The sequence below is a fragment of the Miscanthus floridulus genome, chromosome 5 (genome assembly GCF_019320115.1).
Source record: "Miscanthus floridulus cultivar M001 chromosome 5, ASM1932011v1, whole genome shotgun sequence".
Classification (NCBI taxonomy): Eukaryota; Viridiplantae; Streptophyta; class Magnoliopsida; order Poales; family Poaceae; genus Miscanthus; species Miscanthus floridulus.
In genome coordinates, this window is record NC_089584.1 from 110,099,629 (window position 1) to 110,116,732 (window position 17,104).

General features: G+C 44.3%; 2 protein-coding genes and 1 long non-coding RNA gene across 3 annotated transcripts; all 3 read left to right on the plus strand.

Annotated features, from left to right (window-relative positions):
• The first annotated feature begins 244 nt into the window (after positions 1-244).
• LOC136455110 (uncharacterized) lies at positions 245-1,251 on the plus strand. Its single transcript, XM_066455264.1, has 2 exons — positions 245-517; positions 604-1,251. Exons 1-2 carry the CDS (start codon positions 245-247, stop codon positions 1,249-1,251), a joined length of 921 nt encoding a protein of 306 aa, XP_066311361.1.
• Positions 1,252-5,440: 4,189 nt separating this feature from the next.
• On the plus strand, positions 5,441-7,820 carry LOC136453000 (uncharacterized). The gene is made up of 3 exons (XR_010758934.1): positions 5,441-6,192; positions 6,342-6,389; positions 6,501-7,820. It is a non-coding gene; the product is annotated as an uncharacterized lncRNA (long non-coding RNA).
• Positions 7,821-15,727: 7,907 nt separating this feature from the next.
• On the plus strand, positions 15,728-17,104 carry LOC136453001 (transcription factor PCF7-like). The gene has a single exon (XM_066453578.1). The coding sequence runs from the start codon at positions 15,861-15,863 to the stop codon at positions 16,872-16,874; it is 1,014 nt and encodes a 337-aa protein (XP_066309675.1). The 5' UTR covers positions 15,728-15,860; the 3' UTR covers positions 16,875-17,104.

Sequence of the window (17,104 nt, forward strand, 5' to 3'; positions counted from 1 at the left end):
AAGTAGGGAAGATGTAGAGAAACAGATCAAATTTGTAAGGGAGTGGTACAGCCCTAGCAAGATGGACAAGGGGAAGCAGGTGGTTGATGACCAAAGGAGTCAGCCAGTTTCAAGTGTTTTGAATGACAAAGAGATTTTAGAGGAAAGCAGCGACAATGAGTTTTTGTCTAGAGATGACAATTCATTTGAGGAAGATGAAGAAGTTGTACAGATTTAAAAGAAGTTCAAGAAATTCAAGAAGAGCATGAAGAGTGGACAAGTAGCAAATCTAGATGATGTCATCTTGGATAGGCCAAATTCTGTGCCAACCACATTTGAGCTTGATGATGATGCAAATGACACCCTATATGCTAACAGCAGTGCAGAGGATGTGTCAGAGGAGGAAGCAAGTGAGGGGCACTTAGAGACCAAGCACAGCTATTACCTAAGGTTCAACAAGAGTGAACCTAGTCCTAGGTTTGTGATTGGCATGAAGTTCACTGGGAAAAACAGTTCAAGAAAGCAGTTATCAGGCAAAGTTTGCTAGAGAGGAGGGTGATCAGGTTTAGGAGGAATGAGTCACACAGGATGTTAGCTCTATGTGATTGGGCCACATGTACCTAGAGATGTTTGTTGTCAACCAATTCAAAGACAGACCACTGCCAGGTGGCTAGTCTAAATGATTTGCACACATGCCCCCCAAGGAGGGACAACAAGTTAGTAACTGCTAGTAGGATTGCAGAGAAGTATGAGAAGTTCATAATGGCCAACCCAACATGGAGTTTGGAAAGAATGAGAACCACAATTCAAGAGGAGATGTTTGCTATGGTAAGCATCTCAAAACTGAAAAGAGCAAAGGCCATTGTCATGCAGAAAGAACTAGATGCAACCAAAGGCCAATACCAACTTCTATACAGATATCAGCTTGAATTATTGAGAAGTAATCCTGGCAGCACAGTCATTGTCAAAAAAGAACTTCAGTTGGAACCACCAGTATTCCAGAGAATGTATATTTGTCTGGATGCATGTAAAAAAGGATTCATGGCAGGGTATAGAAAAGTGTTAGGTCTAGATGGTTGCTTCTTTAAGGGTGCAACGAATGGGGAGCTTCTATGTGCAATAGGAAGGGATGCCAACATCCAGATGTATCCCATAGCATGGGCAGTAGTAGAGAAGGAAAACAATGGATCATGGGACTGGTTTTGTGACATTTTGTTCAAAGATGTTGGAGTGGGAGATGGGGAGGGGTGGGTTATCATATCTGATCAATAGAAGGGTATCCTCAATGTAGTATAGAAATGGGCTCCTAGTGCTGAACATAGAAACTATGCCAGGCATATATATGCTAATTGGAGAAAGAAATTCAAGAACAAGGAGTGGCAATAGAAATTCTGGCATTGTGCAAAGGCACCCTATCCATCATTGTTCAATCTTGCAAGGGCCAGACTAGCAAAGTATACACTAGATGGTGCACAAGCCTTGATGAACACTGATCCAGCTCATTAGAGCAGGGCCTGGTTTAAGATAGGATCAAATTGTGATTCTATTGACAACAATATGTGTGAAACATTTAACAAATGGATTGTGGAAGCTAGGTTCTTTCCTATTGTAACTATGCTGGAGACAATTAGAAGGAAGGTGATGGTGAGGATCAAACAGAATAGGTCTAAGTCACAAACATGGATAGGAACAGTGTGTCCCAACATCTGTAAAAAGCTAAATGCAAGTATCACCCTTTCAGGGGTATGCCATGCTATTAGCAATGGAGCTAACATATTTGAAGTCAATCATTGGGACAATAGGTTCATAGTTGACCTACAGGCTAGAGAGTGCTCTTGTAGGTATTGGCAGTTGTCTGGGTTACCATGCTACCATGTTATTTCATGCATCTTTTACAACACAAATGTGCTAGATGATTACATTGTATCTTGTTATCATATTACTGAGTTCAACAAGAGTTACTCTCACTGCCTAAACCCATTGGAGGGTATGCAGAGTTGGCCAGAGTCTCATCTCCCACCCTTGAAGGCACCTGGATATGTGAGAATGCTAGGCAGACCTAAGAAAGAAAGGAAGAGGGAGCCACAAGAACAACCAAAGACAAAGAGACTTTCTAAGGTAGGGACAGTCATCAGATGCAGGAAACATAAGGGAATAGGCCACAATAGGTCCACTTGTGACAAGAGACATGGGGTTCCATCTAGCAGTGAAACTCTAGGAGGCACAGGTCATGCTGCTCCACAACCAAGTAATGTATCAGCTGATGCTTCTACACATGGCAGCTTTGTACCCACTGCTACCTCTAATGAAAGCAGTAGAGGAAGAGGGAAAAGAAGAGCATCTCAGCAAAGCCAAGTAACTGTATGTGCTACTGCTTATATTTTGCCTCACATTGCTTATATTTTGCCGCCAATTGCTTATATTTTAACTCACATGTAGAAAAATATCAAGTGCACTGCAACAACTAGAGTGCAAACACCTGGGCAAGCTACCTTGCATTTACAAGCTAATGTTCCATTGTCATAGGCAAGTTCTTCTGTCAACTTGAGTTTTAATGGTGGAAAAGCATGTGTTACAGTCACTGTCGAGGAACCTCCAAGGAAGAAGTAAGCAATGAAGAAGCGCACACAACCAAGCCAACTGCTGCTTCTCAAAGACCATGCTGATCCCTAAGAGCATGTATTGCCATATTATGATGTTACCTTGTAATGTAATGCCAGACTTTTAAGGCATTTGTAATGTAATATTCAGTTGTTTCTATCACTCCTTGGTTGAACTTGTAATGTAATGCCATACTTTTAAGGCTATAAGTGCTCGAAGTTGTGCTGGTGTGTAAATTATAATGCTAGGCTTTAATGTCTTGTAATGTAATGCTAGACTTTTAAGTTCTCGAAGCTGTGCAAATACATGGTTATTAAGTCCTGAGTCCTGACAACTTTTCAAGTTTAGAGCCTGGTTCCTGTCCTGATAGGCCGCAACGTTGGCTCCATTTTGCTGTAGTAGCTATTGAATGCATACGAAGCATGGGAAGCTAAAGTGTTCGGCTGGTAGCAAGGTTGGCCTGGTTGAATGGCAGAGCAATCTACGATGCCTGGACGACATGCCTAGTTGAGGGTATTTTGTAGATCTATTTCTGATGCATTAGTTGAAGCAATACACCAGGTACCATTTGCACTTGTAATGTTTGCTCCAGTCATAACATCCACATTGCCTCAGTCCATCCAATCAAGGCTGTAGATAGAGCTCTTATCAGGAAAGAACAGTCCCCAGTTCCCCTCCGACTCAATGTCAGGTTTCCTATTCTCATTGAACAATGAAAATATGTAGACATCAATTTCTTCCCCTGGTTTCACCAGTGTGCCATTGTCATTAACAACATGATGTATCAAATTGGTATTGTAAGTCTGAGCATTGTCTAGAGTGGCTCTAGTCTCCTTGGCTACCCCTTTGTTTGGCCAAGCTGACAAAGAATCTCACTTATGCCGTCAGACACCAGGTCATGGGATAGTGGGTGCTAGCCTCCTGACTATAGCCTATAGGTAAAGAAGTTGTTATTGCCTATGGATCATAGAATCACAGAACCTAAGTAAAGGCAAAATAGAAGAAAAGGGTATTTCTCCATCAGAGAGCAAGTCATCCTGGATGACAGCCAATTTGAGTTCCTCAGTTCACATGAAAAGATTAAGACTTCATGTCACTAGATACATGAAAGCCTTATCTTGGAGTTCATAATCGATTCAAAGATAGCAAAATACATCTTCAATTCAATACATCTTCCATACTTCTACACCACAAACTAACAAGCATCCAACTACTACCATTCACAACTAAAAAAGCAACAAACATCTACTTCCTAAAAAGTACAGCAAGCACTACAATCACACAGGCCGCTAATACAAACTTCAACAAACCTAGTTCCTTCTCTACCATCCTACATTTCAATTGAACATCATCTGTTCTAGCTGTTTGCACTGTTGGTGCCACAACATCTGTGCCTGCAAATCCTGCTTCCACCATGGCTCTTTCTTGCCACCTTGACGCTTCTGCATCAACTAATGCCAGATCCATATGGCCATTTCCCTGTCTATTAGCCGTCCTCATTGCTCGTACTTGGTCACGGAGCTCAATAAGAATGGGTACAAGGTGCTCTGGGGTTGGTGGATCAATCCAGCGATAAAATTGGCATGGCCGCATATTGCTCTGCAATCGTGATTACAACCAAAACCAAGACAACTTCAATCATCACATCCAACAAAGAACCAAGGACAAGAACCAAACCCTAAATAAGTCATTGATCGAACTCACTTGAGATCTGAAGCAATTGTAGAACCTGCGGCCCGGATTATCATTGGTCCACGATGTCCACTTTGCCGCCTTCGCTCCACAATCGCAAAGCACGGGCGGTCAATAATCAAGAGGGCCTTGATGACACAACAAGGGGGACGACCGAAAGCCACCACGGTCGGACCTTCCTCCTCCCCTCCAGTTACTCGCGCTGCTCGAGCTCGCCATGCTGTCGCTGTCGTCGGGAGTTAGGGTTTGGGGTTGGGGAAGGAATGGAAGAGAGTGAGCAAGTTAGCGACTGGAGCTGTCGATCCGCACCCACACCAGCACCCTTTGCCGTCATCGTCGTCGCCATCGAGAGTTAGGGTTCAGGGTTGGGGAATGAGCGGAAGAGAGTGAGAGGAGACAGCACGAGTAAGTGGGCCGCGAGAAAAGGAAAAAGGCCCAATACCGCGGTCATCGCGGGTTGACCGGGCGGAAACTGCCGTCGTGCCGGCGCGAGGGCCATTTCTATCTGGTTTACAGAGTTGATAGACTGCGGTTGTCTGGTTTTGGAGTTGGAGGGCTAAAACCAAACTGTTGCCATAGTTGGAGGGCAAAAAATGAGCTTTTTCCTTTATTTTACCATATAATATGCCATAGAATTCTTATCATATTTTGTATTTTAGGATGGAGAGAGCTACGGAGTATTATTAGAAAAGCAGAATCTATGATGTGAGCACTTTTTTTGTAGCCCTTGATTGATATAGCAGAATATATGCTAATCCGATGGATTCGATCAAGTTGTTTTGTTGTGATGCCGGATGGCATGCATTTACATGATGTGCGAGTTTGTACTTCTTATAAGTGGAATTGTGAATGAGGGTGAACTCCTAGCTGAGTTAATGTCTGTCCGACATAGAACTAGTAACTCCGACACAAATAAATAAAATGAGAAATAATTAAATCCTCGTTCTCATCTTACCATATGAATCCTGCACCTAAAAGAGGGTCAGGCAGCGTGGCCACGTCGCCTGCTTTTCGAGACCGTTCGATCGGGGGGCGCGGACGTCCCAGATCGGGAGAGCAGTAGTCATTTTACCAAAAACCCCTTCTATTTTTTGAAAATCAACCCACACTTCATAGGCCCTCTCTGTATTTTTCAAAAAACACCTCAGATTGCGCTGACCGCCGCTCCTCCTCCCCAGTCTTCTCTGCGCTGCCGCCCCCTCCCTACTCCGGTCCCTCCCCCGCAGCCCGGCGAGCCAGATCCGTCCGGCCGAGAGGTAGACCTCGCCGGCGTAGCGTCCTATTGCAACACGGAGGAGCGATGCGGGAGATTGTCGATTCGCGGAGCGGCCTCGACCCTGCAACCTGGACGGCCGAGCCATAGGCGCCTGTCCCGCACGGGGATGCTGTGGGCAGCACCAGGACGGCCACACGCAGCAGCGGGGCTCCTCGGAGGCGCCCAGGCAGCAGCGGGGCTCCTCGGAGGCATGCAAGATTCTCGCCGTGCTCTAGTCAGCGGGTAGCACAGCACGCCGCGGTGCTTGGGCGCCTGCTCCACACACATTTCTGGCCAGCGCTCCAGAGCCTCCACATCCCAGCGTCTTCCTCGCTCAACGATGGCTAGCTTGTCATGGCCGTGTACTGCACGTGGAGGAGGCAACTGATGCAACCGTGGATGCCCCACGCTACTTCAAAGTAGCACTGACTTTCGGCATCGCCTCCTCCAAATATACACCTTACACACCACAATGTCGCTGCTGTGGAGAAGAAGCTGAGCATGGCTCCCATGAGGAAGAAGGCAAGTAGCGCCGGCACTATGCAGCTTCCCCATGCCTCTGTGCTCCCTCCCACGCCGTAGAGCACGCCACCTAATGCCCCAGCAGCTGCTAGGGACAGTGCCATGGACGGCACCCACCATATGCTCGATCAAATGACTACAAGGTTTAGCTCTCTTTAGCAGACAGTTATACTTTGCATATGAACGGCTTCTTTATCTAATAAAACGTACTAAAGTTTCAGTCCATTTCTACGTTGAAACACATCTCGTGCCTTTTTCTTGACTAGAAAACTTTGCTGGTTGAATTTTGCAGAATGAAAAAAAAAACGATGTGCCTGGGCAGCACCATGTGAACTAGGAGGTACATATACTGTGTAATGCACTTCTAAAATCATTCGTGTTAATCACTTGAGATTGTATTTAATGGCATGCTTTTAAATAGTGATGACCTGTGTCCTCCGTGTGCTTTCAGACTCTTGCAGAGCTTCAACATCCGAGGAACTGCTTGCCTGATCAAGTGGTGGTTCAGAGTATTGATGAGAGGTTATCTGCCGTTGTCAATTGCATACAGCAGCATGATTTTAGGACTTAGGCAAAAACAGCTTTGAAAAATAATATAGCTTTTAGTTAAGCTGGGGGTAGTAATATATTTTGATGATAGGTAGTTATATATTATAGGATTAGGACTAGCTTTGTTTGGGGCAACCTCAGAAGATGCTTCATCTCCCTTTACTTGCAATCACCATCTTACAAGTTTGGCCTTATATTACATTGCTTCCACGGCCACGGGTGAAGATAACTAGAAGACGAGGATGTCTGAAACCAACAATTACATAGCATATCTGATGTGTTTTTTTATTACACTATGATAAAAGCTAAGAAAGCAGCTTTAGTTTGAAAAAAACCCCTATATTTGAGGTCCTAATAATAAAGGGAAAAATAGAAAGCAGCCAGCTATACCTACCTTAAAAAAAACATTTTTCCTATCGTCTGGAACTCAGTATCTGAAATGATTGATAGTCTGGTTTTTCAATGCTCAAACTTGCACATTTTATCAACACCTATGCATATATCAGATAATTTCGATGATAGAACTCACAACATAAAACTTTGCAATATACTATCCAATAGCTTTGTTGCTGACAAATTCATTGCCGTGGCCTGGATTGTGTTAAAGATTCAAATGTTCCATGGATTTCAGTTTACTGATTCTATTTTAGTTTTTGCCACATGGATTTCATCCCCCATATCCTAATTTAGGCATCTGACATTTCTTCTTCTGTTTGATGAAATTTCCATGGCCTAATTGCTTCTAGCAGGTAGTGATGATTGGTCTATTTATCGGTTTTGTACTCCATGCCACAACTCCATTCAGGGGCAGTGGTGGAGTCATCAAAGGCAGTGGCCAATGATCCAGCTGAGGGGGCAGCATGGTCACGCAGCTCACATTCAGCTCCATGATTTCTGTAATATATCATTGTGATCGATCTACCAATGACAAGCTGATGTTCCATCAGAAACTTGTATTTCGTTGTCTATAAAATTTCATCAATGTTCTCCCACAAATATTGCAACGACGATGATAACTAAATTGTGTTCCCCAACTTCCCGCTTATAAAAATGGAGATATGTGTTAAAAAAATATTAGTCTTGCACCATTAAATAGATACATCAATGTGTATGTAATCCTTTCTATCTATTGGAAGCAGCTACTCTGCACTGATACTCTGACATAATCGCGCAACGCGGACTGGCCTAACATAGCCAGGCGCGTGGCAACGTCGCGCTTGTTTCTAGTTAAATAGTTATTCACGTGTAGGAGTACTTATCATTAGGATCGGAGCATATATGCACAAGAACACAGCAGCATGCACGCACTTTTACAACACCTAATGAATCAGATCCACAGATACGACAAAACACCATGCTTTCCAACAAAGCTCCTATATATCTTGCATGATTATTATCTTTGGATTGTTGTCTTGTACGGTGGCTAATAAACCATATAAACGTATTGATCCTAATCTTTTGTATAACATACCTATCCCAATTATTAATAGAATATTATTGTAGAATTCATCCAAATAGTGTACACATTACTATAGAAATAGTTTTTACCAACTATATTTTCACTACTAGTTTTGTTAAAATCATTGATGAAAATATATCACCACCAGTACATAGTTTAGAATAAAATCGATTCTTGTCATGAACCGGCCGGTAAAAACAAGGATAAGTTTTCGCCGCCGGTTCGGGATAAAAATCGGTGGTAAAAATGTCCTTTAATAGTACATCATAACTATACTCAAGATCAGAAGGATATGTCTATTTCAATCGCTTGTGTCTTCAATGTTTTATATGCCATTTCTACTCAATATCTCTTCATAAGGGTCGCAACCATCTTTGTCTCACTCTTCTTGAGCAAACCCACCCTTAAGCATGTGACTTAACCATTTCAACACATGTAAGTTTTATTCATGGCTTAAGTCAGTTCCACTTATGATTCGAACAAAGATTTGATCCTCCACATAATATGATTCCTCATAGCTTGAGTAGTACGTTGACTCAATACAAGTACTCTCTTCTTCACCACAGCCTTGGTCCATCAGCACCTAAAGCCCTCACTTGCCCTTCACCTTTGCTTGGTCCTTCGAAACCATTTTGTTGCTATCTTCACCCTCTCAAGCTATCCACAAGTCACATCTCTAAATACTAATGCTGAGCCAAAAGCGGGCTAACGGATAGGGCCACGTCGCCCGTTAACGCTCGGGCCGTCTGATCTGGCGAAGAAGCAATACTATCTGTCCGATTACGGATCGGTTCGGGCGTCGCCCGCTTCGTCCATCCGGTAACTCGCGAAGATTCTCGGGCCGTCATGCTCTGGCCTCCGAGAATGGAAGAGGGGGCGACAACGCAGGCGAGGCGATGTGGATATGACCCATCGGCAAGGCGACGGGGCGCGGGGCGGCCGCTGACCCCAATGCCTGCGCACGCAACGCCGGGCAGAGTGTCGGACGCCGGTCGGCGAAGAGACGAGCTCAGGCCATCAGATCGATGCCGGACGCTGGGCAGGGTGCTCGGTCCTACTCCTCCGCCATGGTTGCTGCTCCATGAGTCCCGCTCCACCCCCTCCCTCCTCTTCCTGATCCCCTCCCTCCTTGCTCTGCCCTTACAGCCCGTTGCCAATCCGGGCAGATGGAGTTCTCGATCAGCGTGCTGCTCACCAGCCTCGGCTACCTCCGCGGTGTCCTCTACACCGCGACGACGATGACTGTGTCTATGTCGCCTGACCAATGGACGGATGCCCGTGGTGCTCTGGTCCGTGCTTCTGCTACCTCCGTCCGCTATACCGTGTGCATCTCTATGTTGGGTTAGTGGAATCCATCCTGTGTCAATCTGTAAACTATAAATTTGTGTACCCAATTTGACAATCTGGACTAATTCATTCGATAAAAATCTGGTGTTGTGGGATATGTGCAGTTAATTGGGGTTACTTTGCTACCACGTTCAGTTTTGCTTGTGGATGAAACTGCAAATGGTTATTAATCCCCTGCATTTTCCCTCATTGCTAGTTGAAATCAATTCGAGACAGCTTATTGCTTTGTATATCCCTTCCTCAGACCCCACTCATGGGTCTGCCCTATGTCAATCCATCCTGGCGGTGACTCGCTTGTAGTGAGCAATCAAGTACCATGCCACTAGAATTAAAAATAGCTACCTCGTACCAACACAAAACAGCCATGAGCTAAAAAGCAATCAATAAAGTAATTCAGATTCGAATAGAGCGTCAGAGCCTCTATTAGCCATATTAGCTAGTGGTGTCAATTTGGAGCTGTTCTTACAAGCTCATTGGTCGGTGGTAAATATTGTCTAGTAATGTCTAGGAAGTAAGTTCTAACTCTAAAAAAGAGCAACAAGCTTTATTTGTTTTCTTTGCCGTATTTTAGGAGCATCAGATGGTCAGGGGTTCCTCCATCGGGGGGTGATTCTGTACTGGGAAATACACAACGTGAGCAGATGAATCCACGACAAAGTGCTCGGGTGTAAGTTCTGACAACTGGGAAATGGAAGGTCTGACCTCAATCTCTTTACATGATATATTCTCAATTGGTGCTCAATATTGCTGCCACGATACACTTTTGCTAAATATGAAAGTAAATTCACCCAATTGTATAAGAATCCTTTTGTATCCTGCACTTGCTTTTGCTTTGCCTGTGTAGTATAAATTTAAAAATTTTCCTATCTGCTTCAACTCATAGCCTGAAACTCAGTAATGTCTTAGAGCTGACACACATCCATCCATAATACCTGGATTGAATTTATTTTTCTTCAAGAGTATATATGAGATGTTTAATGTCATGTCTTGTGAACTTCATGGGATCCATAAATTAACTGAAGCTCTTGCCTAAATTTTACATGATTCAATAATGTGATGATCTCTTGCCTCTCTGTTTCTAAGTCCTTATGGACGATTGTTAGTGGCCTAAATTTCTTGAGGCACAAATCATATTTACCTTCTCTTCTTCACCTATAATATTGAAGAAGACCTCATCACTGGTTGACCAAAGGGTAGGTAAAGAACACACAAGGAACAAATTGTTGTTGTTTGCCATCTCCTTTGTGGGAACTGAACAACAGAAGCACCCAACTTTTCCCACAGATCTTCACAGGAGCACTTCGACGGATAGGCTCTATGCTTCAGCCCACATTATGATCACTTCAGATCTTGACCAGACCATGGTGCCTAAACCTTTTTGCTTATGATCTATACAAATTCAAGAGCTAACTCATACTGTGTTCGATATGGTCGATCAGAAGATATACCCTCAAGGAAGAACGTCTCAGCAATTCTGTTAGATGAAAATCGGCAATTATTTGTCTGCAAAAGGACCAAAGATATTCATACATGGTCCACCTTATAATACTATTTTCTCTATAATCTTTTGAGGACCTTCCTTTTTGCGACACTGGAAAGGACATGTTTGTTTGTTTTGTGGGAGTGATAGCATTTATTTTAGCAAAGGCAAGAAATGGATAAAACAGCAAAAAAATACCCAGAAGTTCTAGGATGACATGTATCTGAAAGAAGTTGAGAACGATAGTATAATATCTATTTTCAATCTGAGGGAGTATTTTACTAATAAAAATATACATATACTCATGGTATGCATTGTGGCCTTTCAATATTGAAGTAATGCTTCCCTAACGTAGGGTCATTTAAGTACCAACCTGGAGAAGTGAGAGCCATTGGAATGATAACTGAAGGATCAGGCATTACCCCAATGTTCCAAATAATGACGAATGGTTCAAAGTTCTTTATGCTGTAAAGCTTAGATATTTCTTTTAGCTTTTACCACTCTCAGCAGTTCCTTCACTTTTTTGCTTCATACTGCAAGTGGAAGCAGAGCTCGAGCTCAGGCAATGATGGCTTGTGAATCGTGATCAGTAGTCTGCAACTATAATATCGGCAGGTTGTAGTGGAGAGTCACTACCATGCTGCTTAATAGTGTTTCGAGACTTTAGCTAAAGTAAAACTGATTTTATACATGCGACTTGGTCATAGCCATATATACAATACAATATATAAGAATACCATATTCCTATTTGTGCAATTTTGAGTTGAAGTGTAACCTTTTTCGTTGAAGTAGATAGACCATGCCATCATGCTATGCTTGCTATTATACGATTTATGATGTCACTGACTCGTAACACCTTAGATTCTCAAATACTTATCATGAGCACCAACAAGTAGTGATAGGTGACATTGAGCCACATTGTATTGTATTACTTCCTCCGTCCCATATTATTCGCACATTTGTGATTTGAATTTTGTCCCACAATAAACGTTACACATAGGTTGAGACCATAGGCAGAAGTTACCAGAACCTCGTGGCATGGGCCAAAGGAATAAAAAAATCGACTAAAAAAGGTAAAGAAATCCGATGGAGGCTTTGCAACCGAACTGCGCTGCTTCCAGTCCGCTCGTTCCACACAGAGGTAGCAGTGTGTCAGCTTTTTTTCATAGGCTTTATAGGGGCAGCAGCGTCATTTGCCATCTATCCTAAGTTTCTCGTTTGAAAGCCAGATGTGCGAATAATATGGGACGGATGGAGTAGACATCATTAAAACCAGATTCACAATAATGGCAGCACTCCATGTAAGCCGCGTGGCAACGCCGCGCGTTGCTTTCTTGTTATATCTAGAACCAACATTAAGATTTCATTTGAAGTTCAATAGCAATATTGTCCATATCCAAGCCATATTCAAATATTGTCTATCTTACTTGACTTGGTTTTCAACTTGATCAAATCAATGCATAGTGATTTTCAAATCTTTATCCATACCAGCAAACTAATATAGGAGACCCTATTATATCCATTACACACACATTGTCTCCTTTGTTATTTGAACTTTGCTTGTCATTTCCTCACTTCTACATTTTGGACTCATTCTTCAATACTTGATCAAAGCCAATCTACAATCAACCCCTTCTTGTTCATGCAAAGCAAGCCCTCTATATGAGAACAAACCATATTCATTCCTCTCATGCCTCATTTGACATTTGCCAAATATGCTTGCTTTCACATGATGCTATGATATCCTACAACATGGAAGTCATTTCATTAATACCATTTGCATTGTTGTCTTCTACTTGAACTAGATTGTTTTCATAATCTTCTAACACAACAATAAAAAATGATCAAAGCATCATGATCTACTAGTCCACGACCATTTCGGAGTGCCACGCATAGCAAATTCCAAAGTCTTTCGGTGCAATTTTGACCACTGAGCAGAAATATCACTTAAATATTTGATCAAGCGTTTGGTTAAACCATGCGCGATTTCATCGACTCAATGGATGCAGTCAACAGATCAATAGACAATAAAGCCTTTTAACTTCAGCTAGGGAGTATTATACTTCTTTATCTAAAAAAGGGAGTATTATACTTTCCCCACCTTACAATCAAATTAATGTATAGTGCGCAAAGCGTGATTATATTGTTTATATTTACTCGAAAATAGCAACTACGCCTCTCACTAGAGTCAGGACTCAGGATCAGTGTTCAACTGGTAATGACTATGCGTGTATCCTAGCTATAAAATAAGATAGCTATCTGTTTCGTGATAATGTAAGCTTATAATTTGTGATGTACTTATTACTACTATATTATGCTCCCTCTATTTCAAATTCTAAGATGTTTTGGTTTTTCTATATTTATAACTTTTACTATACACTTAGATATACACTATGTCTGGATACGTAGTAAAAACAATGTATCTAGAAAAACTAAAATGTCTTATAATTTAAAACGGAAGGAGTAGCTATTAAACTGATCGAGTATTATACAAAGCTAGTAACTAGTGGGATGCTAGAAGTTTTCTATTTTATCACAGTAAAGGGGTGTTTGGTTCAACTAGGAGCTACTAAATCTAGTCTCATTTAGTCACTATTTACTCAAACACTATGACTAAATGGGACTAAATGAGCTTTAGTCCTCTCTAGTAACTCTGGAGTGACTAAATGGGACTAAACTATTTAGGAGATACTAAATTTAACAGTTGCAATCTAAACAGGATCTAAATAGTAGAAAAAATATACGTTTTCTCAAATAATTTGTCACCAATAATGTGGGGGCAGACACGCATGACATGACCATCGTACTCGTACCTTGGTTTTCAAAGAAGCTCCACTCATGGCAGTCGCACTTAAATAGTCTGTTCGTTTGTTGCTTTCAGTCATGACTCATTAGCTATGGTGTAGTATTTTTTTCTCACAACAAATCAGTATCAGTCAGGTTTATCAGTCCAAAAACCAACCAACGAGCAGGCTGAAAATTATAGACTCCACAGACGAGGATGCTACAGCGTATATAATCATACATTTCTCGTTTTACCTTTTCAATGTGAAGAGCGAGGTCATAGACGTACATTTGGCAAGGTTAGACAAGAAACCGAAAAAAACTGTATGTGTGTAATGTTTTTTTAATTTGGTTTGAAGAACGAGTTAGTCCATTATCTACTCATTTTTCATTTTTTTTATTTGGTTTGTGGGATAGAATAGGTTGATACATCATCACCCTATTTCTCACGAACTAATAATTAGTATTGGCACGAGGAATGAAGGCTCCGTTCAGTTCGCTGAAAAAATAAGTCGAAACACTGTTCCGGCTGATTGGTTGTGAGAGAAAAATACTGTTTCGACTGAAAAAAAAAAGCTAAAAATACGGATTATAAAAGAAACAAACAGGCCGAAGTCATTCCACCAGATTTAATAAATGGATTTGTGATGGACCATCTCACGTAGTATGGAGTGATTCCTCGAACAAACACAACCAAAAGGAAATAATCTAGTCCTTTCACGTCAACAGCTGGATATATATTGTGATAATTGATTGATGGTGGTAATAGAATTCTTCATCACGTCATGAGCTTGTGCACAACTTTGCAACTGTAGAATGTAATGTATGCACAAGAGAATAGCACGTACTAGACACGCAGCACAGAATCACGATCAGCTGGCGTATCGTGACTGCAGACTGTGGGGCTGTCCAGTTGGAGTAGCAGGCACAGTCTTGTGCAGGAAGAGCCATGGGAGGAATTTATTGTGGCTTCTCCTAATAATCAATTGAAATCTGGAACTGAGGAAGGGAGCGAGAGACGTGATCTCACTCACCAAATTAGTTTCTGCCCTACACCCTGACTCCTCCTGTGTCTGAGCCTGCCTGCCTGCCTGCCTGTCCGCGCCACCCTCTCTTCGCTCGTCCCCTCTCCCTGCGACCCTGCATCATCCTATCAATCTATCTATAGCAGGCTATAGCCGGCCGCCTCTCAGACTCTCTCAACACTTCACCCACACAAAAATAAAATTAAAAGAAGGGATATATATCTATCAGGAAATTGGAGAAGAAGAGACATGCTGATCTTCTCCACATCAGCTCAATATATATGGTACTAGGAGCTGTAGTAGCTCATGTCCTTGTCAAGGTGTAGGTAAGATCGAAGGAATACTAGTAGAATCATAATTATCTCACCTTTTGGTAGAGAGGTCCTAATCTTTTTTTTTCTTTAGTTGCTCCGAGCCGAGATCTTCTTTTCCTCCCTCCTCCGGCTCCCCCCGGCCACTGTAAGCTTAGCTAGCTGCACACAGAGAGATTGCCGAGATAAGATCTGCACTGCCGCCCTCTTTTGCTTGTCGCTTTCACAAAAGAGAGGCCGGCCGGCTGCATGCACCCAGGCCACCAGCGCGCGCAGTATTAAGCAGCTTGGTGTGGTGTGGTGTGGTTCTATCTGCCTGCCTCCTGCGGACGGCCGGAGTCGTTGTGCTTGTTGTGGACGCTGTGGGGTTGGTTCCCAACTTCCTTGCGCCCAGCATATGGCCATTAAATATTTTTCCTCGACATGGCCAGCCGAGTGAGCTTTGGCGCGGGGGAATCGCATGCAGCTGCCTGAAACAGTTCGGTCTCTTTAATTAGGTGATTAATTAGTTTAGTTTTTCTCTTTTGATTCCTAGCTAGCATAGTAGCTTGTTCTTTCTTCATTCTTTCCGGCTGTAGGGAGGAGAGGACAAGTGAGTTTGCTCAAGCTGGAGGAGGACAAGAACCAGTTGTCCAAGGGCTTGGACCCTTGGAGCAACCCTACCGCCGCCACGGCCAGCACCCTGCACTACCTGCTCCAGGAGAAGGAGAGAGCGCAGGCGCAGGAGCAGCTCCAGATCTACCACCAGCAAGGATTCAGCTACCTCCAGCACCACCACCGGAGGCAGCAGCAGCAGCAGTCGAGGGCTGCAGCAGGAGCCAGCGCCGGCGGCGATGGCGTCAGCAGCGGCGAGTCGATGCCCGTTGACGCCTTGGCGACCGCATTCGGGGGCGGCCGCATCGTGCGGTCCGCCGCCGGGCGCAAGGACCGCCACAGCAAGGTGTGCACCGCGCGCGGGCTGCGCGACCGCCGTGTTCGCCTCGCCGCGCACACGGCCATCCGGTTCTACGACGTGCAGGACCGCCTAGGCTACGACCGCCCCAGCAAGGCCGTCGACTGGCTCATTCGTAACGCCAAGGCCGCCATCGACGATCTTCCGGCCGACCGGGCAGAGGGGCAGCAGCCTGCCACGGAGGCAGCAAATGCGACTGAGCCGGCCGAGCAGGTGACCTCCACGTCGTCCTACGGGTTCGGCAACCCCGGTGGTGGCGCCATCGGTGGTGTGGCCGGCTCCTTCATGCCACATTCTGTCGGCGCCGATGGTGGCGTCTCCGGCTCCGGCAACGTCAAGTCTTTGTTCCCCTCGTCGTCGACAGCCAGCACCACCCCCACCCAGGACGAGTACAGGGGCTCCCCGCCGGACCTGCTGTCCCGCACGACCAGCAGCCACCAGCCGCAGGAGCTTCGCCTCACTCTCCAGTCTACTAATAACCAGCAGCAGCACCCGATCTTCAGCCATCATGTGTCCCCGAACCACCACGGTATGATCTCTGGTGCAGGCGTCCAAGGCTGGCCGGAGCACGGCCAGAGAATGCAGTCGTGGCATGCTGCTTCGGAGAACAGCAGCGCCGGCAATGGGGACAGCTACATGTTCGGCGTGCCCCCACGGCATCAAGGGCTAGACCACCAGGGCCAGCTCTTTTCCCAAGGGGAACCCCTTCAGTCCAGTGGCGGCTGGCCGTCTGCCCGCGCTTGGCTAGACCCTCTCGCCGCGATCCACCAACCATCGACGATGGCTGGGCAGGTCGGCGGCTTCAGCCATCTGGTTGGCGCCGGCGCCGGCGGGTTCATGGGTTTCCTCGCGCCGGCGACGGCCCATCAGCGGCTCCAGGGCGAGGACGAGCAAGGAAGTGAAGCAATGAGAGAGTGATGAGCGTGCTTAACTACGAGGTACGGTGTGCGAGCTTAACACACACGCTGCTACACTCTTCATTGATCTGGTTGGTCAGCTGTATGTCATTTCATGTAGGAGTTTGTTTAATTTAGGTAATGGAATTTCGCATTATTAATTATTAGCTGCTGCTATATTCAATCATGCCTGTATAACTAAGGTTTAATCAAGTCGTCGTTCCCTTTGAACTAGACAGCCGTACTGTTGCA

Excerpts from the sequence above, each read along its gene's own strand:
- LOC136455110 (XM_066455264.1), top strand. The coding sequence starts at position 245 with ATGAAGAGTGGACAAGTAGCAAATCTAGATGATGTCATCTTGGATAGG. Across the intron at positions 518-603 it reads GAAAGCAGTTATCAGGCAAA|AGATGTTTGTTGTCAACCAA; the intron begins GTTTGCTAGAGA and ends ACATGTACCTAG.
- LOC136453001 (XM_066453578.1), top strand. The coding sequence starts at position 15,861 with ATGCCCGTTGACGCCTTGGCGACCGCATTCGGGGGCGGCCGCATCGTG.